The sequence below is a fragment of the Electrona antarctica genome (assembly GCF_951216825.1).
Source record: "Electrona antarctica genome assembly, chromosome: 10".
Lineage (NCBI taxonomy): Eukaryota > Metazoa > Chordata > Actinopteri > Myctophiformes > Myctophidae > Electrona > Electrona antarctica.
Genome location: NC_136791.1, coordinates 19,956,041 through 19,983,956, shown reverse-complemented (window position 1 = coordinate 19,983,956; position 27,916 = coordinate 19,956,041). Strand labels below are relative to the sequence as shown.

Genomic DNA, 27,916 nt, shown 5'->3' with positions numbered 1-27,916 from the left:
AATTTAGCTATTGAAAAATAGCAGATCTACAAGCTCATAGCGCGCCACCGAGTGGCGCGCTACGAGCTTGTAGGTCTGCTATTTTTGAAAAAAAGTGAAAATATTTATTTCAGAAAACTGGAGGATTTAGAAGGATTTTTTAAAATTTTGAGGTCAGGCCTAAACGGGTCAAATGATAAGGGACAATATCGGTGGCACCCAACTGTAGTGTTACTGTAGGGCAGACAGCAGCCACCCCCACAAAACATAGTGAGATAGAAGTGTACAGTATGTGATGATGAGTGACATAATGTCCTTGTGTGGTGGCCTTCATTCAGATTTTACCTCCGTTATAGCAGTGAAGGGATCAAAAGGCCACTAGATTTATGAGAAAGATGGCGAGAAAGAAGGGGGTATAGGGATAGATTATATTTCTTTCTTCCTTTCCTACTCTAAATATTATACCTGCAGGCCGAGATGGAAACTGTACATGCTGTAAACTACTGTATCAGTGAGTCTATCCATTTCAAAGAATCAAGCTCGTACAATGTCCATTTTCTCATTCCGAACAATAGTAGAAAAAAGCATGGCATTCAATTACCGCTCTCAGCATTTGCTATATCAGGCAGTAACAGAATAACCTACTTTTTCAAAAATGTAGCCTTCATTTTTCATTTTTCCTTACTAAGGTGAGAAGTGTGCACAGAATGGTCAGCCAAACGAACAAATCAAATCAGTGGAAGCTTTTTCCTAACGGAAAAAGCGGCATATGCCAATGTCACGGCGTCGGCGACTAATGTTGCTGCTGAAAGACCGCCATGTCACCAATGCACAATACGGTGGCTGAGCATAGTTTGGCCGAGGAGAGACTCAATCTTACATGCCTACAAAGGAACCAAAACACAGAGAAGAAAACAGCGACCTTTCAGAGTTCATGTAATGGCAAAGCCGTGTTTCAATCCAACTCCCTCCGCCCACTCTGTCGGACAATCCCAGCACGGCTACCATTGCAGTTCCTTGAGTAATGCTAATCTATTTATTCAATTAAAGAGTTCTTCAAATGTTTATATGTCTTTGTGAAAAAGAACATATAGACCTGTGATAGACAATTTAGCGCATAGCATTTTGTTGCCCATGGTTGGATAACCACATGCAACAACAAATTAAGGTGATAATCCTACAGTATACTGTAACCAATTGATATTGATATGCCTTCTCACTGTGAGCAAAGACTTTCTTTTTTCTAGATGAATGATGCATCAAATGTTACATTTTCTTGTCATTCTCTTGACAGTTTGTAGTAAAAAGAGCTGTAATAGAAAGTATTTGTCCACTACCAGCATGGTCCTGAACACATCCATATTATATGTGGTGAAATGTCCTTCTTCACTCCTCGACCCAAATGTACAAAATGGCCACAATCGTTCAGAACACACAAGAGCATACTGCACTTAATGCACACGGACAAACAAACATACAGGTCACACACATGGTAAAACCCAATTCCCTCCATCACTCTTACCTCACTCACACTCTCAGGAACACACAGCGTGCACGCTCTGCCGTGCACTAGAAGTACAAGTAGTATATCCAGTATAGCAGATTGACCATGACAAAGGACAGAGGGAAGGTGACTCTGGAGTAGTTGTCTATGTAGTGGGGGTTCTCCACATGGCAGCAGTTCATGGCGCGGCGGAGGACCTTGCGGACCACGGCCAGGACTGTGAGGCAGCGGTTGGGGGCCTTCTCGGGGGGTCCCTCTGGCTTGGGCTCGCTGCCCGTGGGACTGGCGGGTCTGACTGTTAGTTCTGTGTCCCCGGCCGTGCCGCTGGGACCACCCGTTTTGGTCGCTGCGGCGGCGGCCTTCTTGCTGCGCCGCTTGGCCCTTTCTGAGTCGCTGGAGATGGTGGTGACGATGCCGTTCATCTCGTCCTCGAATTCCTGCATCCGCTGGCGGTACTGTGACGGTGTCACAACGCAGTGAGAGAGAAAGAAAGAAAGAAAAAAAGAAAGAAAACAGACTTGAGCAGTGACAGGAGGACCAATATGCTTATGACTCATTATTGTCTGAGACCAAAAACTAGGACTTACCAAGAGAGAATGGAGATGAAATTGAGGACTAGGTGATGATGATGATGATGATCAATCATAATGATGCTAATGGTGATGATGAATAGTAGGAGATGGAGGATGACAATGAAGACGACAAGGATGATTAAAATAACTGAAGTGACCACAGCATCGACGGCGAAAATCAAATGTTATCTTTGTCGCTTCTGTGAGAACCAAACCATACCTTAAACACCTTTTCTGTGATGTTTCTCTTTTTTGCTCACCGAAGGTCGCACTTAACTATCGAATTGTGCGTTTTTTTGTCACTCAAAATCCCCCATATATTGTGCCCCAGGACTCGTGAGAGTCGTGACATCACTATGACATCATCAGGGATGATAGTAATGTCATCAATATTAGTATATGGATATATGTCAGAACCTGACATATCCATATCCATATTCCATATCTTCCCCATCCATCCATCCTCTTCGATGTCTCCCGTTTGACTGATACCTGTCCATTTAAACTCTAGAGTTATTTGTGCAGCCGTGCCCGGGAGCCGGCGGAAACTAGAGTTCTCAACAGGTCCGAAAATTAAGTCCCGGCCCTACCTGGGCCCTCATCAAACCCTGTACACTGCCCCCGCTGCCACGCGTAGATCTCCATATTTGACCTGTTGTGACATTCCATATGTTGATCTGACCTCATCAAACGCAGTACACTCAAGACACGCTCCATATATGGCCAGTGCACTTTTGGGGCGAGGTCGCTTCTCGCCCTCAGGCGTTTTACTGGTCTAATTTCTTTGTTTTGTTTATGTTGTCTTATGTGGAAATAAATGTAACTGTGCCTGATTATTAATATTATAGCGTCATTGAATGATAATAAAAGGACTCACCATGAGCATATTGGTGTCGGGGTGGTTGAGTGTGCAAAAGTGGGCCACGGCGTACTCGATTAGCGCTCCGAAGATGAAGCTGAAGCAGATACCCAGGTAGACATCGATGGCCTTGATGAAACAGTTGGCATTGGGCAGCGACGTCCTTGCTCCCATCATCAGCGTGGTCATGGTGAGCACCGTGGTTACTCCTGGTACAGAAAATGACACACAAGAAGTCACAATCATTGCACACCCAGTGTGCATATCTTCTGGTTAACTGGTACTGTTTGTTTATTTTTCACTTACTAAAGATTGAAGAAAGCTCACCAAAGATATTCTTTCTTTTCTTTTCGTTTATAACCTTTATCCCACGATTTTGTAACCCATTTTTTCACCCAGTGTCAATTGTCTTGTGTAATCCTGGGCTCTACACTCCCTCTGCTAACCCGGGGACAGGGTCATGTGTCCTTCAATGCATGAGGAGTCCAAGTTGCTTCTTTTCACCTGAGTGACCTACCTGGGAGTTTCCCAAGTAGGACGTAGCGCATGGAAGGAACACGTGATTCCAACCATTTCCTTTCCCCTCCGTCAGGCTAGCCAGGGGGAGGCAAAGATATTCTTTCTTAAGGCAGCTTAGGAGAGTTGGGGTGAGGTTGTAATGGAAAGTGTGCTCACCCTCTCAATAACTGTATTGTATGTCCATTTTACAGCCCATGAGAAGAGAAAAAACTGCCAGTAAAGACACAGCTTCAAAAATAATTGGTTGTGAACTAAATAATTAACGAGGCATTATACCACATTTGCATCTAGTGGAGAAGTTTTAACATTTTAAAAGAAGTACATCCATCCCCTATTAAATTATCTCCCTCCCGGTAAAATACTACTCCGTAATAATAAGACCACAACATCTCGCTTCCACAGTAGCACTTACCCTGAAGCAAATCCACATCCTAATTGCTGGTTGTATAAACTACATGCATTTTAATTTGCCACTTTAAGGAGATGGGCCATGTGGTATGGCTGCATTAATAGAAACATATTGTAATAATAATTGTAAGTATTTGTCTACGCTTATTTTATCTATTGTGTGGTTATATGTTTACTGTTATCTCTGAGCACAGGGGAACAATTATAAATAAACTTTTAAGTGTATATGGCAATACATTATTCAATCTTGAATCTGTACTAAATGTTAATTTGAGCTCTACAGGCACGTTATCTTCAACGAAAAAGCAGATGGATTTAAAACTGTACCTTTTTCCTGAGACCACTCATTAAACCATCTTTAGCATCTATATCAATATTTGGTAACGACAAGACAATAGGTGTGCAGTTTGAGCTGTTCTACAGTAATACAGACCGCATTGGAATTGTGTCAGCTGAGAAGGATATGCCCCTTTGAAACAAGGCTATGTAAAGAATGAATGGATGGATGCAGTATGTCATTTGGAAGGGAGGCAACCTAGAGGCAAAAGTTGATACATTTCTCAAATGCCATGTTTCAGGAAAATATAGGTGATTCTCAGCTGTGTCCTTTTTTTCACAGCCCCTTCCTCGCATTGACAAACTGGTAGCTTGTGGGCATGTTGACTAGAGTGGTGATAGTCTGTTTCCTTTGGCCAAATGGAATCAATAGAGAAGCCAATCATGCATAATGTAGCACTGCCCAGCACAGGGTATAGTGCATAAAAGGAGTGCAGTTTGAGGCATATGTTTGGCCAGAAGCCTGATTTGAGTGTTTGTTGGGGACCTCGAGGCATGAGGTGTACAGCCTAGTACAGACTCGAGTTCGGCAGGTGTGATGTTTTGTGAGTGGGAGCGGGGCCATGCCGGAGTCTGTATAAAGGGTAGGGGAATGGTTTTAAGAGGGTTTTTGACATGGGGTCAATGTTAGTCAACATTGCCGAAGGCATGGGGAGAGAGTATGTTTTGCACTCCGTTCGTGTGTGTGTCCGTCTGTGTGTGTGTGTGTGTGTGTGTGTGTGTGTGTGTGTGTGTGTGTGTGTCCGTCCGTCCGTTACCAGCTAATCTAGCTAATTGTGTCCAAAAATTCCGCAAATCGTTACACAGCATCTCTATAGTCATGTGCTCAAGACGGATCTGTCCGATATTTCATATTCCATCTTAATTGGCTAACATTGGCTTTCAAAATGTGCAGGATTGGCCCGTTTTGAACAAAAAGCCTGAAATCATGAACGCAGCGTGATTTACGTGAAATCTCTCACGCACTTTCCTACTAGGCTGAGGAATATATCCCACCCTTTTCACATTGGCCTGTTATAGCGCCACCAACAGGTGGATTTTTGCAAAACACATTTTTGGAACAAAATGCCTCAAATCATCCAATTGCCATCAAAGGCGCAAGAACAAATGGCACAACCTGACCTGGCCTGGTGGAGACCTGTGCCCAAAGGGGCACTTTTTCTAGTTTATCCTCTGTATTTCCAGAGCCTCCACGTCCTTTCCTGGGTTAACCACATCCACAGCCACCTCTGTGGTTGTGGCTATTCAGTGGGAGCCTTGAGTATATTGACTGGGTATGTTTTGGTACTTTGTTATATTTTAGTCCGTTTGCGATATTTTGTATAATTGAATGAATTTTAGTATTGAGGGGTAACCAGATGTATTATGTGATCTATTGTAGGAGGACAACTAATCTACCTAACATAACCGACAACCTTTTCCTTGTTTTACCCACTGTGCCATATTGAATTTGAGACCTGGGTTTTACCAGATTGTTTGTTTGGGCCATGTGCCATAGGGGTGTTGAGGATATATAGGCGTATCCTGGGCCATTAAGAGCATGGTTTGGATTTTGTTTTTCTGTGATTACTTTAATTACTTTATTTACTTTGCATATTTAGATTGTTTTGATTTGTTTGCTGTGTATGTTTAGTGCTGAGGACCTAGTAGGCCCTGAATAGCTCTGGTCCATAGCCTTCATACTGCTTCTACGATTCTGCCCTGCAGTATAAGGCTATGGGACTTTCGGTTTTAAATCTCAAATCGAAATCAGACCAGCCTCTCCTCTTTAGCGTATTTTAAAAGAACGTTTTTGCTACTCACCAAAACAAAGGCGGTTTGTGTCATTAGAAAGCCTACTTTCCTTAGTGGACGCACTCTGAGCCCCCCACCACACGTATAAACGGTACTTTTTGACCAGAAAGGGATTTTTTTTCACCGGAGGAAAAATATTCTCTATGAGGCAGTTCTCTGGGCAATATCGGTAGAGGGCGCATTGGAGTAACTAAAAGTTACCTGTCAGCCAGTCCCATCACGCCTCGTGACACGCCCTTTAGGACGAGGTCGATCCTCGCCCTCAGGGCGTCTTACTGGTATTAAGTAGCAATTATAAACAATACACAACAATGGTGGACAGTGCACCATTGATGATGTAATGTCACATGTATTGTTCTATAGGGCATAAAAAAGTCAAAATATTGCCAAAATGGACTGCTTGCTCAGTTTACTTATCAAATCATAAAGATACACTTGATGCATATTGATGTTCAAATTCAGAATGTCACACAATGCACAAACCGTGTCAAGCCACATTCTGTTGCTTGTCACACAAAGCATTAATTGGACTATTTTTAATGGGGGGGACATATTCAAATTATGTAATTATTTAATCTACTGACAATTGCCCAAAGGGCTGTGCGAATGTTTTTTTACATTGGTGGCCTACCTATACAGACGCGTGCAGGGACAGAGGACTGAGAGATCCAGAAGGACACCCAGGACAGGACCACCAACAGGCTGGAGGGCACGTAAGTCTCCAAGATGAAGTACAAGATGCTTCTCTTCAGCTCAAAGTGGAAAACAAGTTTGGGGTACTGACCTGGGAGACAAACAAGAACACCATGTCTGTATTTGACCTGGGAGACAAACAACACCATGTCTGTACTTGACCTGGGAGACAAACAATTAAGAACACCATGTCTGTACTTGACCTGGGAGACAAACAAGAACACCATGTCTGTACTTGACCTGGGAGACAAACAACACCACCATGTCTGTACTTGACCTGGGAGACAAACAATTTACAATTTACAATTTAGGCATTTAGCAGACGCTCTTAATCCAGAGCGACTTACATTAAGCAAGAACAAAAAGCATGGGAATACATCACATATATAAACAGCATTTATCAAGAAACATGCGTAAGCTAAGAACGTAACTAGAACATATCTATATATAATGACACTATACATATAAGCTAAACATATATATTATACTATGCTGTACTGTTATTGTGCTGTCTACATGACATGCTATAAGTCTATTTCAAATGCTATCTAAGTCTAAAAAAGTGCTGTCTAAGGGGGTAGGGTAAGTGCTATGGGCCATGGTAGAGTCTGAAAAGGTGGGTTTTCAAACTACGGCGGAAGATCGGGAGTGATGCTGCAGTTCTGATTGCAACGGGAAGTGCGTTCCACAGTTTTGGGGCCACCATGTCTGTACTTGCTAACATAAAACAAAGACGCACAAAGAGACTGGAGCTAGTGCACCGGGTGACATTAGTGAAAATATGGATCATAAGCTATACAGGTATATTTGTCCTATTAACCCATTCAGGACGGGGGAACCCCTTTTGGCGTTTTAAGCATTGTTATACTTTAGCTATTGAAAAATAGCAAATATACAAGCTCATAGCGCAGCACCGAGTGCCGCCCTACGAGCTTGTAGATCTGCTATTTTTTTTAAATCGTGAAAATGTGGCACAAATCTTTTGAATCTATATTATTTCAGAGCGAACATTTTTAACTCCAATCTTTGGGTCCCTGGAACAACATATTTTCAGATGGGGTCGGCGGCCAAATACAGATAATTTTGGGGCTCGTTGACATGAAATAGTTTGAGAACCACTGATATAGAAACATGATGTTTTTCAGAAAACTGTCAGGATTTAGAAACCGTTTTGTAGAATCTGGCCTCAGTCCTAAATGGGTTAATATAATTCAAATCCAACACCACTAAAGACATCACTGCTCACTCACAGTTATAGACTTCACAATGATACTCCAGCTAGTCCACATAAGGAGAAGAAATTGAAAGGCGGATTGATTTTTTTTAAGGAGTTATGGTGTTACCAGTTTCATAGATGGCCTCGGAGACGGACGTATAGTGGTCTTCCACTGTGTACTGAGCCAGTTTCAGTGTGTCTAATCCACTGACGGACTCATTCCCTCTGGTCCAATAGAACATAACATCATTGATGTTGTATCCCCCTGCAGACAAACGGATAAAGGAGATTCATTTAATTACCAACTCAGAACTTTTCACTAGTTATACAGTATCACTGTATGTACATCCTAATTACAATGTGTATCAAGCATTGTCAGCCTTCTGATTGGTCCCTGACTGACTAACCAGCAAGCTCTTTTCAGCCTTGTTCCGCCCTGGTTCCGCCTTGTTTATGTTGAATTTGCTAAAACATCACTTTTGGAGAAAAGAAAACTAAAAAAAAATGATATGTCCAGCCACCATGATATGCCCAGCCATCACAGGTGCAGACCTGTGATGTTCCTTTTTAGTACTGACACCAAGTTTAAAATAAGAATTGAATGCACAGAATATCAATGATATGAAGCAACTGAAAAACCACTGAAACCATTGAGCGATAGTCAACAGAGCTAGCTTAAATGTCCTTGCTTCCACAACACGGCTCCAGCAAGAAGCAAACAGGAGTCAGATGAATTCCTTACTTCAGTCTTCAATGTTTGGTAACTATAAACACAGTAAACTAACTGTGGGGAACATGACCCTGAAACAACTGAGGGCGGCCTCCCGTTGCCAAGCAACTATTTAACTTCAGTTCAAATACAGTACAAACATTTAACTATGCAATGGGAACATAAAGGGAACTCCATGGGGGAATTTAGCACAGGTGGGGGCCCACAAAACCTACAATTAGAATCATCTGCAATATTGTACAATTTCTATTTGGCTTTACAAAGTGACGATAATGTTTTATTTGTTCGACTGTAGCTGCAGTCGCAATTTTAATTTATTATTTCTTTTTTTTTTCTTTTCTTTTTTGACACATGAAAACACAGCTCGGATTTACTTCCATCTACATATTTCACCAGTCCCTAGAGAGCTCAGATAAAGCAGTTAAAACTTGGAATAAAAAGGAGTGCAAAATGAACTGCTGTAAAAGCTGTAAATATCAGAGGAATCAGGAAGCATCTCTTTCAGTGTGTTTCCATATAATGAATGACAGATACAACCTGTGTTGTAGTACCTCCAATTGATCTGTAGAGGGAGGTAGAGGATAGGAAATTGAAATGGAGCAGCTGAACCATGAATGATGAAGGGTGATGTACAGCTCTTTAATTACTTTGTACTCTTGTACATCGAATGCTAATTAGTTCACAACTGCTCTCCCCACTTAAAGTACCATGTTCTCTGGGTCATGGCAGGCACAAAATGTAAGGGGTCATAAATAATTTTGTCTATTGTGGCTATTAATATAGTCAACTGCATGGGACACAGCAAGCAAAGTCCTGTGCTGGGAACTTGGGAGGCAGTAAATAAACAACGTCTGGGTTTCTGAGGCTATAGGGAGGCAGTGGCTCAGACTTTTGATGAGGAAAGCCCTTATTCCCACAGTTATTTCCCCCCCTTCCCTATTGTTATTGTTTTCCCATCACCAGTGGAGCTCATTATTTTTCCTGACCTCGGGCTTTGATGCTTAATGCACAAATTGGGGGCCAAAAATAGGACACTCCCGTCGTCATGCATGTGCAACTGCATGGAAACTGTACATCGGCGCCTTTCCCATTCCGGGGGTGTGCATTCAACCTTGAGAAGAGCCGCCCGTCCGTGTCCCCATGCGATGGCCCGAAGTGGTGGTGACAGTGAGCTGTTGCCTTCGTGCACTCGCAGTGTCAAACCGGGGCATCTTTGAAAATAGCCACTGACAGAGGCTTCCGGAACGCGTGTCAATCTGCACGTTGTTCCGTGTTGGCGCAACGGAACACTCATTAAAGTGACGAGGAGCAAAACGGACTTAACTTTTAAGTGTCCCTTTTCTCTTGTCAAGACTCACTAAATATTTTATTGCCGTCCTTATCTAAAAGCCCTGCACCATGCATGCAGCCCACAGAATTGTTCTCTCTATATACCGACCGTCTGTGCAGTTCGAGCAGCTTCTGGGCATGGCTTGAAATGAAAGACAATGGGTTGAAAGAGGGAAGTATGCCGACAGAGATAGACATGTGAGGAACGGTAAAAGTGATATCCGAAAGAGAGAATTACAAAGGAAGAGAGGGGGGCATGGTGGGGGGCAGAGATACATAGGGAGAGAATGAGACTATAGCGGTAAATTGTATATATATATATATATATATATATATATATATATATATATATGCCTGTCAGATTTCTCTACATAACTGTCTCAGCTGTTGGTGCGCAATGCGCCTTCAACTTCCGCCTTGCATGCCTTTGATCTACGCGCAGAAAAAAAATTGACGACATATGCGCACTAAACATGTAACATGTAAACACAACATGAACATAGTACTCTTATTATGCATATTGCATTCTCGCCGAGAAATAGTTAAAAAAAGGGGGGGGGGGGGGAAATTAATTTAAAAAAAAAACGAATGGTTCAAGCCCATTAATTAAGATTCGAGTGCCAACCCTAACGAGCGAAGGTTCGAACCCTGAATGTTCGGGGTGTGTGTGTGTGTGTGTGTGTGTGTGTGTGTGTGTGTGTGTGTGTGTGTGTGTGTGTGTGTGTGTGTGTGTGTGTGTGTGTGTGTGTGTGTGTGTGTGTGTGTGTGTGTGTGTGTGTGTGTGTGTGTGTGTGTGTGTGTGTGTGTGTGTGTGTGTGTGTGTGTGTGTGTGTGTGTGTCCATGCGTGTTAGAGTTGGCGCATTCTTCTTCCGTTCTGGATGTGTGTGTGTCCGTGCAAGCTAAATGGAGTTGGCGTGGGATCCGGAAGCAATTCTGACGGAGCATTTTTCCGACATGCGGAAACAATGGTCGGACTACCGCCAAACATGCGCTGCTCCCGTGCTTGCGGTTATGGGTTAGGTTAGGGATAGAGGTAGTTTGTCCGGTCTAATGGCCTGTCGGACCAAAACACGTGTCTTCAGATGGTTTTGTTTGGCATTGAGTTCAGTGTACTGTGTAGGCTTTTAGCAGGGATCAGACAGCTTAGCCTTGCTGACTGCCCATAACAGGGAGCTGAGAAAGCAAGGAGGCACAGGGGATGTCAGGGGATACCGGGAGGCATGCAGGCAGCCAGTGAGATAGAATGAATGACCCCTAGGAGAGAGGGAGGGATGGAGGGATGGAGAGGGTTCACCTATCCATCACACTGAAAAACATGTTCGGCTTAATGTCTTAAAGGTTTCATGACATTTATTTTCATTTATTTTTATTTTTCGTTTTTCTTTTAGGTTTTAGGACTTCAATTACACCCACACAACCTGAACTTCGAACATTTAGTAGATTTTCTGTGGTCTGGTGTTTTCTCTGTGTGTTCTGAAGCCTTTTGAGCTACAATGAAAACAGGCAAAATTCCTCAACGGTGACATCTGCTGGCAAATCCTTATGTCATATATGGGATTTGTGGGCTCTTACATCACAGTCCACAAATCAGAGCACTTGTTTGAGCCAGAAAGCCCCAGACCGCAGAAAATCGACTGATTGTTAAACGTTCAGGTTTTTTGGGTGCAATTGAGCTCAGAAAACCTAAAAGAAAAAATGACAAATTACAAAACCATTTTTTTCCCTTTTTTTTCTCGTTTTTATTAACTAATGGTTATCTATCATGTTCATTTATAAAATCAAAGTTTACTTAGATGTTCTGGGGCAAACATTCAGTGAAAGCTCACAACATACGTCAGTTATAGCTCGGCTGTTTTTTTGACAAAGTTATTTGGTGTAGACTAGAGGGTTGGTATAGAATCCTCCTGGTGACAACGTATCTAGATAGTACCCATTTTGACCTGATGCCAATTTTAAAACACCTTCTAAAGACTAACCTAAGTTTTCTGAAAAAAATAAAATGTCTAGCAACAACTAACGAGACACACAGAGGTAGCTCCTGGATTGAAAGGTATAACAACGTATAGGTCTTCTTCGCCTAGAAAGGAGCCAGCTTAGGTGGTTCGGGCATCTGGTTAGGATGCCTCTCGGGCGTCTCCCTAGGGAGGTCCTCAAGGTCATGTCCCACTGGGAGGAGACCAAGGCGCAGTTGGAGGAAACACATCGACTCACTGGCCTTGGAACGTCTTGGGATCCCCCAGGAGGAAGTCACTAATGTTGGTCTGGAGAGCGAAGTCTGGAACACTCTGGTGGAGCTGTTGCCCCCGCGACACGACTACGGATAAGCGGTTGAAGATGGATGGATGGATGGTCTACAGGTCTAAATGGATTACATAAGTTATTTTTTAAATCCTGAACTTAATCCCACTAATCTTTTGCATTTGTTTATTGTTTACTTTTTGTTGTTTTCTGAACACAGAATTTAAATACTCATTATATTACTCATTAGGGGCAATATTTAGTTCTGCTTCTGCAACAGTAAAGGCTGTGTATTTCTGAGCATCAGCTCAGCAATGCTACGCCTGAGGCTTGGTGTGGAAAAACAGGGAGGGAACAACGCTGTAGTTTAGGAGACAAAGCTGCGACCTAGTTTTGAGGACGGCAGGCAAATAACTGTGACAAACAAATCAGTAAACACGGATAGGTTAATTATTGCTGAATCTTCCTCACCGGCTCCTTGGTGGTGGCGTGCACGCGCACACGCACGCACACACGCGCACACACAAGGAGTTTCAAAGATCAGAGACGTTCATGTGTCTGATCCCCTCGGTTTTATCACATCCATCTGATATCAAACCCACCGATCTTAATGCCACGGCAAAGCTTACATGCTCCACACACTTTTTGCAGTTTTATAGGCCAGCTGTCTAGATTCTGCTCATTTATCACATATCAAGGGTTCTCTTACAGCTCTCCAGTTGTAGGGTGCAGGTCTGCTTATCCATGGGGTATTTGGTGAGATCCATGTTGCAGGCCACCGTGGTAGTAATCCTTAAAAAAAAAAGAAATCGATTTTGTTATGAATATCATTAAAAGAAAAATAGAAGTCAGTGCATGAATATGTATTTATTTTCCGTTTGTGTAGAGATTCTACATCAATAATCGGTGATATCTGCTGCCAAATGTCTCAAATGTGTCTGCACAAGAGATGATTCTGTATCGACTATTCATATCTGCTGCACATGTTTTTCTGCTTGTACAAGAATAATTTGCTTCATATTATTTCTAGCTTGACTATAATATATGCCAGTGTGGCTTTTTGTTATCTGACTTTGTTTATGTCTCTATTCTTACCCTCATAACACTTTTCTTGAAAGTGGCAAACTGGGAGCTTCAGCTTGAAAAAATATATATAATTGAACCCACTCTTTTACGCCTAGTGAAGGTGAACTTGATAATTAAATGTGCAGGGCCAAAAAACAGGGTATCCATCCTTGATGGAGCAGTTCCATAGTTGATAGTTGTGTGTATACGCTGATAGCAGAACAAGGACCTTATTCTATTTTTTTTCCCATAGTTCCATACAGTAGTTGATTTATTTTTGCTACTGCCAAAATGCCCTCCTGGCCTTTCAAAACCGCACAGGAATTCATAAACCAGTCTTGTGTTCTCTTTCAGATTTGTAACCAGTCTTGTGTTCTCTTTCAGATTTGTAGCAACGCTATCTCTAGCAGAAAATAGTGTGTGTATACGCTGATAGCAGAACAAGGACCTTATTCTATCTTTTTTTTTCTCCATAGTTCCATAGTTGATTTATTTTTACTACTGCCAAAATGCCCTCCTGGCCTTTCAAAACCGCACAGGAATTCATAAACCAGTCTTGTGTTCTCTTTCAGATGTGCCAGTCTTTGTTTGTATGAGTGCTGTCTTATGCATTCCTCCTGCTGCCAATACTTTTCTGCAAGAATGAACTCTCCATTACCTTCCTATAATTATAGCCTCAAATGTCTCTGCCTTCTTTCTCACTTTCTTAAATCTCTATTCCCTACGGAACGCCTCATGCCTGATTTGCACTTTTGCGGGCTCCGAAAATAGCCAAACTATACAAGCTCGGAACACCTCGCGATTCGACAAGTTGTTGTGCGTCTTTGAGATCACGACAATAACGATAACGGGGCTTTCAGTTGTGCCGCCAACTCCTTCCATCATCCTCGGCTGCCTCCATGTGCAGAAGACACATGCCCTCTGCCTCTGTGGCGATCCTCTACTCCTCCATTCATCTGTCTGACAGAGTGAGGCCCACAGGCTGTGAAGATTCATATACGGAGGCAAATGCCCATGAAGGTCCCAATACACACACACACGCACGCGTGTGCGAGTGTGTGCGAGTATGCACACACACAGAAAGCCAAGATGCAACAGCCATTGAAAGACAAACGCATAAAGATGCGGACAGTCAAGCCAACAAAGGCATGCAATCGACAATACGACGCCACATTGCCACGTCACACAAAATGGTAACAATACAAGCATGCACTTCCCTCTAGTTAGCCATTTCCCTTTCAAAAATACGTGAAGAGAATAAGTAAAGAGTGTTGACCTCATTAAAAGGATAACATTACAAAAGTTATTTTTGTTACCTCTTCTACGCACGCACGCACGCACGCACGCACGCTCGCACGCACACACAGACACAGACACAGACAGACAGACAGACAGACACACAAAAGTATTGTCTTTCATATGGGGGAATACATCTAGGCGGATTAATAACAAAGATGCCTGATTTCCATTATAATTATTGGGCATGATGCAACATTCAGAAGTGAATTCATGGTTCTAAGACAAAAGGCAGACTGGCCTGGGTGCAATTAGAGTTCTCAAAATGCCAACATGATGTGAGTTGTTTGAGTAGCTTTAATCCTTTGTAGCAACGCTATCTCTAGCAGAAAATAGTGTATGTATATGCTGATAGCAGAACAAGGACCTTATTCTATCTTTTTTTATTTTTTTTATCTCTCAACTGTCATATTTTTTGATTTTATTTATGTTTTATAATCACAGTGCAATCTTCCATCCAGGCTATGGGATGAGAGTTTTGCCAAACTGGCCAATTAAAATGATCCAGTGCCCCCGGCTTATGGCATCTACTGCATGGAATCCGACAAATCTGAGACATGCAAGTTCAATTAATATGCAAGGTATAATGTACTCTGCTCCGGTAAGTAAGCCTTGCCGAGCCCTGAGGCCCATAGCATAGGGCGGGAGCCTCCTGTTTCCTTAGTGTGATGCAGCTTGATGTACAAGTACGCCCCCTGGACATGACGCTAGTATGTTGCAGGGATTTACCCCCAATACAACCCACCGGTAGTGTTGTTGGGGAAATGACCCCCGGCAGGATGATTAAACACAGAGACAAAGCCGAGGTGTTTGATCATGCTGATCATCCCAGATTTGAACATGACATGCCTTGGTTGATGTGATCAAGACATTATGGAAGGAAGACAGAAGAGATGTACTGCTGTGCTACACTTTATAGACTGAATACTGACAGAATATATACTGTATATCGCTATTATTATTAGACCATGCCTCCTGGCAGGGAAGTTGTCTTGAGTTCAAATAGAACAGTGAGTTAATTAATCAGTAAGTGTATGGGCTTGTTTAGAAGGAAAAAAATCACACCTGTGTGAACGGAGTTGTGCAACATTTATTGTTATAGTTACTGTACTCAGCTACTGTGCTCTGGACTGTATTGTAGTGTACTGTGCGGGGGTATCCGGAACATGCAGACCCCCAGGAACGCGCCCAGGGTGCCGGCCCGGTTCCGGCGAGCCACCCCGCGTCCGAAACGGTCGAAAAATGACGGAGTTACCGTGCGGGGTCCCCGGGGGATCCCCGGAACGTCCAGTGGCCCAGGAACGGCCATACTGTAGTGTACTCTGTACCACTTTACTGTGTGCTGTACTCTAGTACTGGCCACTTTAGGTGTTGCAGCTTTCCGTGCTCAGACATACATACATGCAGAGTTGCAGACATATGGACAGACATACAGTACTGTAGCTCCGTAATGGAGCGGAGGCACCGCTCAAAAATTGGGCTGCGAGGTTTCTCTATAATGTCTCCCATTAAGTCAACTCACATGTTCCTTTCCCTCCTAGACAGACTCTGCGTTTAATTGTTTAATAAAAAAAGGATTAGATCAATCTCTAATCTAAAAGACATATTTCTCAATTATGTACAGATCGGGTACAGCTTTGCACAAAAGACATTTTAATTAATTTCCCAGATAAAGCCCATAAAACGACCATATCCTTGAATTGGATTCAGACCGTAGAAGATTGATATCCCAGATTGATGAGCTCATTAATAAAAAACCAATCCACACTCCTCTGAAAATGGGTTAATGTCCTGGGACTTGTTGGAGTAGTCTTACCAGAGGACCAATGACAATCACAGTCTTAGACTATACATCAGGGGTGGGCAACTTTGACGATGGCAAATATATATTTCCACACTCACTCCAGAGGGCCACAGTGCATATTACTGTCGTAGCAAAAATAGCTGATCTACAAGCTCAAAACGTTGTTTTGCGCATGACACTGTACTGTACTGCTGGATGGATGGATGGATGGATTTTCATTCTCATTGAACACTGTTACACACATGTACAGGCTATATGTCTCTAACGTCACTTTTATGTACTACAGCAATCTTTTTTTATTGTGTTGTACTGTACGCTGCTTTCTATTATATGGACCCATATGTCCGAATCGAAGATTGTTATTAGGCTATAAACCCCCGGGGGGACTCTGGTCAACCCCTGACCCTAAATATATATACGTAGGCTTTAAGTGGCTAATGTTCTGGCTGTGTCTGAATATCATACCTTCGGGATATGTTTTTTTTTTTTAAGCTTTTAGTGAGATGTTTGACATCCAATTTGACCCCCGGCTGAGCCAGTCTGTGCTTTCTTTTTTTTTATATATCAAAGGAATCCCTGTGCTCTGACCATATAAAGCTTGTCATACCTGTGCTTTAGTGTTCACTACAATCCTCCTGAGACGTATAGAATGGAAGCAAAGCATCCTTCCGTCTTTTTCTGATCGGATCACGTATAGTGTAATGTTTTTTCGGCGTGCCGAATGCACAGGCGACCCGGGCCTCTGCCTCCCGCACCGGAAAAAACAGGTGCCCCCTGTTCCGTTTTTCTCACTTGCACTGGTACATGGCACGCACGCACGCACGCACGCACGCACGCACGCACGCACGCACGCACGCACGCACGCACGCACGCACGCATGCACGCACGAAAGAAAGAATTAATGTAGAAATGCCATCCTCGTCATCACTGGATCAATAGGAGTTGAATGTCCCACCTGCCCCCCCCCCCTCCTCAGTATAACCTGTGCAGGTGGCCCAGCACGCACTCAAAATACAACAGCAATGCACCTTCACAGAAGCCCACATACATGTAGCTTGTTATCAAGCCTTTGCTCACAGAGCAATATAATGTTAGTGATCCTAACAGTTCACTTCAATAGGGCCACAGCTCTTTGTATTGACAAATCACTCTCTCCTCTTTCTCATACAATCCAATATCCAGGCAAGTGAACTGGTACAATAATCCCCCGCAATCACATTATCTCAACCCACGCTTTGTGCTCTCTCTCCCCCAGTAGTAGCACTCCCTATTCCCCGGCCCACTTTTCATTGTCGACTGAACCAGAAAACAAAATGGGCAACAATAGAATAAAAACTATAAAAATAACAACCATGTCCATATAACACTTGTTAGCTCTCGTTAGCAGTGTTGATTTTGACAGCACATTTTGATTTAGTTTTTGAGTCTTTTGAGTAACATTCTCTTTAGTTAAGGGACCAAGAAGTCCCGAAGGGACTCTGGTCCCTTGTCGTTTTTGTGTTTTTTCTTTTCTTCTCCTCCTTCCGCCAAAAATAGCAGTTCTGGCTGAACGGTGCAGTCGGTTTTCGCGAAACGTGGCAACATGGTAGAGGGCCATGCCAAATGGTGACTATGCGAAGCCCATAACCATTGGCCAAAGGGTGGCGCTATAGCACTAAATTGAAAATGCACTTTGAACGCGCGTAGCTCATGAACTGTTTGACCGTCGGCAATGAAACTTTGATACACACATGCGTCTTCTCATGCCGAACAACTTTCATGCTCTGACTTTTGACCTCTGACCTTTAGATCACCCGCCATTTTTAATTATATGAAAAACAGTTAAAATGTATCTCCTCCCAGGATCTTTGATCAAAATGCACGAAAACTTCTACACGTGAACTTTGGACCTATACAGACAAGATAATCGTAGTACATTTTTAAGTTTTTAAGTTTTTTAAGTGAAAAAAGTTTCTATGAGCCAATGAAAATTCTTCTTCTGTCCCTAATACATATATGCAGCCGCGAGCGTCATATGCTTATGCCACTTTAGAGTATAGTAGTAAAATTCATGGCACTTGTTTCCACATGTTCCTTGACTCATGTCACTTTGACAAGTAAGCTCCGCCCTCAGATTTTCTGCCATTTTGAGCAGTTTGAAAATTGCTTATACCTGATTTTCTGCCTGGATTTTTTAGCAATTTGCGTGAAACGTCCTACACACAATCTATGGACCATTATCTGAAATCCCAGTTGAAGAGAAGTTTGTATGTGAACACATGAACAGCGAACACACTGTAGAAATGGATAATAACATGCCCAAAATGAGGACATACTTGTTACCAAAAACACTGAATGATGTTACTGTTTACAATGGAACATCTGCTGTCCAGATAGCTCAGTCAGTAGAGCTCTTTTTTGGAGCACATGGTCATGGGTTCAAATCCGGGCACCGCCAACTCTGTGTATGAGACTTCAAGAACCTTTCCCCCAGACAATTAAAACCGACCTTGTCACAATTACATGGTCTTCTTTATCTCAAGTTCAGTCTTCCATGTTTCTATGGCTTATTATTCTTATTGCATATTGGCTTCTTTCTTGGTCCCGCCTTATCGCTACTTGCAGCTATATTTTTTGTCATATTGTGGTCACCTGAAATGCTTTAGTGTTAGTCTAGTTTTAGTCATTTAGTCGACTAAATCTACAGTTGATTTTGTTGACAAAAATGCATTTTGGTAGGCCTTATGGCGTCGTAATGCCTGATTTTATGAATTGGTTGCCCTCTGAAAATAGAAGATGACAATGCATCGCAGCGCAACGCGTTGTCAGCTTGTAGATCTGCTATTGAGCTTGTAGACATGAGAGCTTGTAGATCTGCTATTGAGCTTGTTAATCTTCTACGCGTTCTTCGAGCTTGTAGATCTATTTTCAGAGCACAGCCAAACATAAAATGACTTCTCTTTTAGATCTCTTGTTTGTCCACTATAGTCCCTCCATTAGTCTAGTTTTTATTTGTTGACAAAATTGTCTTATAGTTTTAGTTATCATAGCTTAGTTATTAATTAGTTTGTCAGTGAAAAAACGTATACAGTCGACAAACATTTTTCATCATAGTTTTAGTCGACGGAATCAACACTTCGCTTGTTAGTTGTCTTAACTAACCTCAGAGCGTAGAGGACAGTCCCGTTGGGGAAGATGCGGATCAGCCTGTTCTCTACTGTGATGTCGTGAAGGAAGGACTTCTTGGAGTCCACGATGAACGTGTCGGGAACCCACAGCAGCTCCACCAGTCGTCCGTCCAGACTCAGGCTCTTGTTGCCATCGAACACCAGCCGCTCGTCGGTCCAACGCTGGCGCAGGAAGATGGTGGCCGTGTAGTCCTTCAGGGATTCAGTGATCAAAAGGTCACGTCACTGCTGCCACAATGTAATAGGCACGTCAACAATTTGCTGATAAGACTGCCGATGGGTCGTTGCTGTTTTTTTTAATTTATTGCAAACCTAAGTAAAAAGCATGTTGTGGCCAAAGGTCTGCTCTGGCTTTTAATGCATTGTTGAATATTGATGGCGTCAGGTCCCTTAAGTCCCTCTACACCGCAAGCTACAGTGGCATGTTTCAACCTATAGCAATTGCATGTGTGATTTGTGCAATGCTGGTTAAAAAAAAATCACACCTGTGTGAAGTGAGGGGCGCTCTTATCATCGTACATCATCCATTCATTGTCAGTGGGAATTTAATGTTCGTGTAAGACGAAAATCACACTTTGAAGTGAGGGGCGCAGCGAGGGCAGTATTTATATCAGCCAGATGACGTCTTATGTTGTCATTTACTGCCCTAAACGAACATTAAAGTCCATAGACTTGGCTGGCCTATGACGTATAATTTCGTAAAGCCACACAGGATAGCGCCCCTCAAAAGCTATACGACTAGGGTCACCCCGATTGGATCGGGTGATTGGAAATCGGGGCCGATGACGTCATTTTCAAATGATCGGAATCGGATCGGGAGCCAAAAAACGTGATCGGGACATCCCTAGTATCAATATTATATCCATATCATGATGTTAGACTGGATATTGTCTGTGATTTGGGATATTGTACTATTGTGATATGGAATGAACATTATGTTCTATAAAATATAAATATCGGATCGGGAAAAATCGGCATCGGCAGATGCTCAAAATCAAATGATCGGAAACGGATCGGAAGCAAAAAAACGTGATCGGGACATCCCTATAGCTACAACTATACAGACGGTCTTTAAGTTGAAGTCACATGATAACAGTATGCAGGCTTCGCCTTGCAAGAACACATTTAAGTATGAACGTAAGCTCTGCGCCACAAAAGTCTAAGAAGAAACATTTTAAAATCACATGGGTGCATAGGACCTTGGTAAAATAGCTGAACGAATGAATGCTTTGTTAAAAAGGAAAGTCTTTAGTCCTCTCTTATAAAAGCATAGACAGACTGTGTGTGAAGCTCTCTTAGGCCCTAATGTTGTATAGACAAATTCAGAAACGGGTCTCATGGTCGCAGCTTACGTATTTCCTGTAAGAGCCGACATTGCTGCGGTGTAAACCCGCACCTCTTCTACTACAGTGAATGGGAAAGTGACTGATGTTAGTCTGCTCAAATGTTACTCTTTTACCTGCTTTTACCTGCCCAGAACATGTTCATGTTCCACAGCCGTCTGCCTTGACTTGACACGGGCCCGGTGTGGGCTAGACCCAGAGTGTAGAGTAGGAGAGTAGCGTCACGCTTTGATCTCGCCGCAAAGCGGGTGCCTATTGGCTATAGTTCCACACATTGCTCCTATGGCTGGAACTATCCCATTGAGATAGAATGAGAGTGTCGCCACTCTCTTACTAGATTACTCTGGCTAGCCCCTCCCTCCCCTCACTGGTGCGAAACGGGGTAGTAAAAACGGTGAAGCGTGCGAAACGGGGTAGTAAAAACGGGGAAGCGTCTGTCTCAGACACTGCGGTGCGGTGTATTTCACATTCTGTTTCTCTCCAAAGTTGACTGTTGGAGCAGCCATAAACTACACAGGTTCATCGATGTTCTGGGCATCTTCATAAAGTTAGTGTTAGTAAAAAGCTGGTCTCACTATTTGTGAGAAGCAGACAGAGTTGGAAGCAGGACTCAACGTCATCATGGTGGCATCATTCTTTATTCCAAGTTGTCAGATCATCTCAGTACAGTCAAAGTGGTAGCATCACTCCGTCCATCATGGTGTTTTTACAGTAAGATGGAAGTTAAGGTGTATATATCTATTTGGTAATAGTAACACCTTAACTGCCTGGCTTGGAAACTGATTCAGCTGTCAGGTGACAGCTGTCGGTCAGTCCAAATGCGTAGTTGTGGTGGCCCATTCAATTTGACTGAATGGGAGAACTTATATATTTAAATAGTATAATTGGCATTCTAAAACTGCCATTACAATCCACCGCTTTATATATGAAAATTGATACCTATTAATTTACATGGCCCAGGAGATTTTTAGAATGACAAATATTGATGATTAAAACTGTATGGCTAGATTCATGTTTGATGACAGTGATGGATCAGTATTTTCGCGTAATGCTAGACATATACACAAAACATCTTTTAAGTATCAGATAAAGAAGGATAAGAACTTTGAAAAATTACACTTCTAAGAAATTTAAAAATGACTCTAAGAAATTTTCAAATTACTGGACACATCTAGAATAAAGAAAAACACATCTATAGTTAAATTAGAAGATAGTAAACACATCTAGTTAAATTTAGGAAGAAATTTAGGAAGATAGTAAAGATTAAAGTTTTTTGTTAGCATATGTTATGCTCCGCCAGACAAGCTTGTAGATCTGCTAATTTTTTGCTTCTTTCCCAATACTATTTTTTAACTTTGTAATTCCACACTACAAAGTACCTATAATAGTTTAAGAACCAAATGAACTGAAATGATTTAAACTCAAATGAAAAAGAATTGAAATGGATTATATTAGGATAGAATTTAAACACTCAACAAAAAAATAGAATGAAAATAATTGAAATGGATTCTATTAGGATAGAATTTAAACACTCAACAATAAAATACAATTAAAATGATTGAATACTTTACCCAGGTTAGAACTTTAACCTAGAATGTAAACACTCAACAATAAAATACAATTAAAATGATTGAATACTTTACCCAGGTTAGAACTCTAACCTGGTTTTAAAATTAGGATATTCTCCATTGAAACAAAACTAAAACTGTGGCCACTGTAGTCCACCTCTAAGGCTGTTTGTTTTTCACACCCGAAAATAAATAAATAAACAGACTGACAGTGACCAAATCCTGTATTTTAGACTCTCTGCTACTTTTAACTCAGTTACACACAAACACACAAATAAACTCCCCTTTCCTCCCCCCCTCCTGCCAGCTGGACAGAGAAAGAGAGAGAAAGGAAGGCTGTAAATCAGACATTTATATTTTCCAATATCGAATTAACTCAAATTAAACTGTTACTAATGTGAACAAGGTGAGGTTTTCTCTGTCTAAATATTATCTCCATTCGTTCAACATTTTCTGTATTACATTACTTAAGTTAGCTTATGGAGACAGGACCTATTTGATTTGCATAAGCTCACTGGATCGATTGTTGTGCAGATCTTACTTCGTAGGTAATAGTTTTTGCCCTGTCTTTTTTCATTCGTACGTCACGTGGAATTTGAGCCAAATGGCATTATACCTCACTTGGAATTATCTACATGGAATTAGAATTACCATTTTGCCTACATAGTAAAACCAGAATAATTGACAGGAGATAAAATAATATTAGACGTTTAACCTTGTCAAGCCATCATAAATGATTGATTTCACATTATTGATTTAACACCTTGAAACACTAACTTTTGAATAATTACTTAGATCCATATTAATTTATTTGCAAAACTATAAATGTATTCCTTTTAACTAACACACACATAGGCTGTACCAATGACCCCCAGCCCCTGTCACTTGCCATTTTGGGGACGGGGTGTTTAGGAGAAATGAGGAGTCCCTTTAGTACAGTATGTGTGTGGAAATGAATTCCAATATCTTATCATCCTATTTTAGGATTTTCTAACATTGTTGTTCTTGCCTACACTTTTACAAATTTTAGATTGGATTCTAGTTAGATTCAAATTTAGATTAGATTTTTAGTAGTTTATCAAAACTTTGTAGTTCACTACTTGCACATGTGATAAGACTAAATAGATTAAATCACATAGGGTAAATTACAACTAAAATGTTCTCAGTTTTATTTACCCTTCTGCATTTTTTTTAGCCAATATTGGTTTGCTGGCCCGTCGTTGCTGTGCGGCATTTCCAGGCTGCATGGTTCAGTGGACACCCACGTATTATATGACCCGTCTGGCCGCAGTAATAGCACACGTCCTCTCCCATGTGGCGTGCGTAGTGTAGGTGCCGTCTTTTCCTGTCCTTCCTTTCCTGGAGTACAGCGTCAACCCTGGCTCAGGCATGTACTCCTCGTACATGCGGGTGTCTATTGGCTATAGTTCCACACATTGCTCCTATGGCTGGAACTATCCCATTGAGATAGAATGAGCACTTCCGCATTCCATTGTTACAATGGGAGTCAACGCTAGTGTCGCCACTCTCTTACTAGATTACTCTGGCTAGCCCCTCCCTTCCCTCACTGGTGCGAAACGGGGTAGTAAAAACGGTGAAGCGTGAAAAAAGGGGTAGTAAAAACGGGGAAGCGTCTGTCTCAGACACCGCGGTGCGGTCCGGTGTATTTCCCATTCTGTTTCTCTCCAAAGTTGACTGTTGGAGCAGCCATAAACTACACAGGTTCATCGATGTTCTGGGCATCTTTATAAAGTTAGTGTTAGTAAAAAGCAGGTAAAAGAGTAACGTTTGAGCAGACTAACATCAGTCACTTTTCCATTCACTGTAGTAGAAGAGGTGTGGGTTTACACCGCAGCTATGTCGGCTCCGCCTACAGGAAATACGTAAGCTGCGACCATGAGACCCGTTTCTGAATTCGTCTATAGGCACATACCGTGGGGTTGCTTACCATGTTGATCTCTGAGATGGTGTCAATGCTGGCGATGTCCAAACTCATTCCCACGGTAACAGGACCGTCTAGGGAAATACAGGGAAATAGCATGTATTATTTTATACACAGAAGTGTGTGTGTGTGTGTGTGTGTGTGTGTGTGTGTGTGTGTGTGTGTGTGTGTGTGTGTGTGTGTGTGTGTGTGTGTGTGTGTGTGTGTGTGTGTGTGTGTGTGTGTGTGTGTGTGTGCATGCCTGCGTGTGCGAGCGCACGTGCACGCATGCGTGCGTGCGTGTGCGAGCACGCATGCGTGCGTGCGTGTGCGCGCATGTGTGTGTGCGCGCGCACTCACGTTTGCTTGCGTGCTTGCATTACTAATTCTCGCCACAAATATGGCAGAATTTGAGAATTTGCCGTTAGGAATGTAGAAGCACTAGTCTCCCATCGATTTCTTCTAATAACGTACCACGTTTTGGAGTAAGTCTATTAAAACAGCATGTGCAATGCGAACAACTAAATACATTTTGTTGTACTTGGAAAAACACAAAATTACAAAGTCAAGCACACGGTCAAAAACTGTGTTGCTTCTTTTAATGTCTGACTCAAACTAATAAAAATGACTTTAGATGCCTTGCTGCACATACTTGTAATGACAAGTAAGTCATCCAAGGACGACACATTAGGAACACTTCACAGGCCACACAACTGGGATCAACGGCAGTGTAGCGGGTTCTGTGAAGCCTCATGGGGAAATTACCATTACTTCTGCCTACTGTAGCTGTCAAAGTCACTGCATGGCATGCTGTGACTTAAATGTTGTATGAGATAGTTTAGTTTGATGTAGTGATTGTGTGTGGGCGGGTGGGCGGGCGGATGGGTGCTTGCGTGCGTCAATGGTGCACTGGTGCTCAAATGTTTTCATGTCAAGGACCCACAGAATTATCTGTATTTGCCGTGGACCCCCATCTGAAAATATGTTGTTTCAGGGTACTCAAATATTTGAGTTAAAAACGTTTGCTGTGAAAGAATAATAATATTCAAAGATTTGCACACATTTTCACGATTTTTCAAAAGAGTGCCGTGCTGGGAGAAGGAGGGACACGCGGTTCATTCATTTTACAGGAATCTGTACTGGTATACTGGTCTGACATGATTATACTGTTTGAAATATAATCCCCCAAGAATGGAATCAAGTCATTTTGAGGCATGAAAGAAGCTTTCATAGGAGCTGCAATCATTTTTGGGCTGGAGGAATATTGCTTTTTATGGCATAATATGGCCTTTTACAGGTATGTCCTCTGGTAAATTAATCTGATAATGTTTGAAATATAACCCCTAAGAATGAAATCTTTGTGAGGCAGAAAATACCTTCCGGCGACCAAGTAGGAGCTGCAATCACTTTTTGTCATGAGGAAAACTGCATATAATTATGCCCTCTTTAGAGGTGTAATCACCATCTTGGCCTGATTGTCATTTTGAGGCAGAAACTAGCTTTTTTGGCAAGAGTAATTAAACATAATAAGCCTTATGGCCTTATAGAGGTATGTCCACTGGTGTATTCGGCCCTACAAAGCCAAAGGGCAGTAATTATATGAACATAAACATTGGCTAATATTGGGTTTAAAAGTGTGCATCTAATTGTAGATATGTTCTTGAGGTAATCCCCCCAAAATCACGAAGGCTAATTTGAGGCTAAGTGACAATAATTATAATGTGGTGGATAGATATACAAGGGTTTATTTGTGGAGAACATTTTTGAGCGATGGCACTGGACACACCATCTCCAACATGTCTGTCTGTCTGTCTGTCTGTCTGTCTGTCTGTCTGTCTGTCTGTCTGTCTGTCTGTCCTGTACTGTACGAGTACAGTATGAGTACATACAGTACAGTATGCGTACATTCTTGGTACAGTATGCGTACATTCTTGGTACAGTACAGAAGAGTATGGTACAGTTGTACGAATAATTCGGTTTTAAGTCCGACGTCATGTTGTAGTCCTACGTTACGTCCGGGTCCAAGTGGCACCAGCTCCCGTCCGCTTCTCATTGTAAATAGCAATATCTAAACGTGTGAATCTTTTTACAATGACGTTATTTTTCAGAAAGGAAGCCATTGAGGGTTAAAATGGGTCTTAATGCTTCCAACTCGAGTAGAATTATGTTCTGTACAAGTGTCCATGACAAAGAAAATATGATGTGGAGACAATAAAGACTATTATTATTATTTGCTCACACTGCGCAAAAAGCATGGAATATTACAGGAAACTCCTGTTAAACTTTCCAACAAACTCCCTTAAATTCCCGAATTGTACCATCACACCTGTATATTACCGTATATTAACTGTATATGCCCGCTAAACTTGAGGTTTACGGGCAAAATACAGTGCCCATAATTGCCCGTTAACTCCTCTTTTCACGCAGTGTCAGTACAATATTTCGAGGGCATATTTATTATTTAGAATGTGTGCAGGCTTGAGTGTTGAATCTAGTTTGCATTAATGAGGATTTAGTTGACACAATGAAATAAAATGGCGATAGTATTCAGTGTGGGCAGACGGCCTGTCATCACAGCCAGATTTGGGAGACCTGTAGCTTTGTTGTTGCAAGGAAAGCGGTAAAATTAGACTTTCGTGGTTGTTTTAGTCTCAGATTTAGTCCAACGGAGGGACAGAGTATAACTCTATGGGGACACAAAAGCGACACAAAAGTAGGACCCGGAAGTATCTCTGGAGGGGGCGCTTACGTCACGGCTAAAATACTGAATACAGGAGTTAAGTACAGTAATTACAGTAGTAATATGTGCGGTAGTCCCACCGCACATTCAGACGGGTGTGATTGTGAGCGGTGGCACACCGTCTCCAACATGTGACTTTGTCCCTATGATCTGTCTGTTTGTCTGTCTGTTTGGGGTACCAAAAGGTGAGAAAGTAGCGCGGTTGAGCTTCACACTGTGCACAGATGCATGATAACACCAACGTCTTTCAGTGACTATAACAATAAAAGTATACAGTTCCACCGCTCAGTTCAGACGGGTCTGATTTTTTGACGGGAGATCAAAGACCGACATGGCAATATCTTCTCTTTGTAAGTTTACATGATCGTAGCCGGCTATACAGCATGTGAAATGCAAATGCTGTGCTGTCTGTGCAGACCTTGAAGTGCATTTGAATAATCCATGCAATGAAGCAGTGTCAGCGCCCTGCTGTGATCCTGGATGAAAGTTAACAACTGATATCACCATTGTAATATATACAGCACATGTAAGCACTTACAGTAGGCTTTTAAGACCAGACAAGACTGTTATCTTCCAATCACGCACGCACGCACGCACGCACGCACGCAATGGCACATGTGAGTACATGTGAATGCACACTACAGCTTGAGGTGTTTGTGAAAGTTTGCCCATTATGTTTGACCTGTATTCATTTCTGTTGCGCTGCGAAAGCACTTCACATTAAACCTGTTTTGCTACGAACCACTTAAAATACGGATATATACAGTAGTATAGCATCACCTTCAAGCTTTCAGACATTTATGAACTCGTCTGCACAAAATCATGAATGAATGA

General features: G+C 42.1%; 1 protein-coding gene across 1 annotated transcript in view; it reads right to left on the bottom strand.

The window, feature by feature from the left end:
- Positions 1-1,548: 1,548 nt before the first annotated feature.
- Positions 1,549-27,916, bottom strand: part of LOC306930979 (gamma-aminobutyric acid receptor subunit pi) — a gene marked incomplete at its 3' end in the record, with an annotated part of 27,433 nt that continues 1,065 nt past the window's right edge. The window contains exons 2-8 of the mRNA XM_079512126.1: positions 24,370-24,437; positions 19,485-19,702; positions 12,888-12,970; positions 8,008-8,145; positions 6,603-6,755; positions 2,933-3,123; positions 1,549-1,938 (exon numbers count right to left, since the gene is read on the bottom strand). Coding sequence (XP_079368252.1) covers positions 1,549-1,938; positions 2,933-3,123; positions 6,603-6,755; positions 8,008-8,145; positions 12,888-12,970; positions 19,485-19,702; positions 24,370-24,437 — 1,241 coding nt within the window. The remainder of the gene's footprint in view (positions 1,939-2,932; positions 3,124-6,602; positions 6,756-8,007; positions 8,146-12,887; positions 12,971-19,484; positions 19,703-24,369; positions 24,438-27,916) is intronic.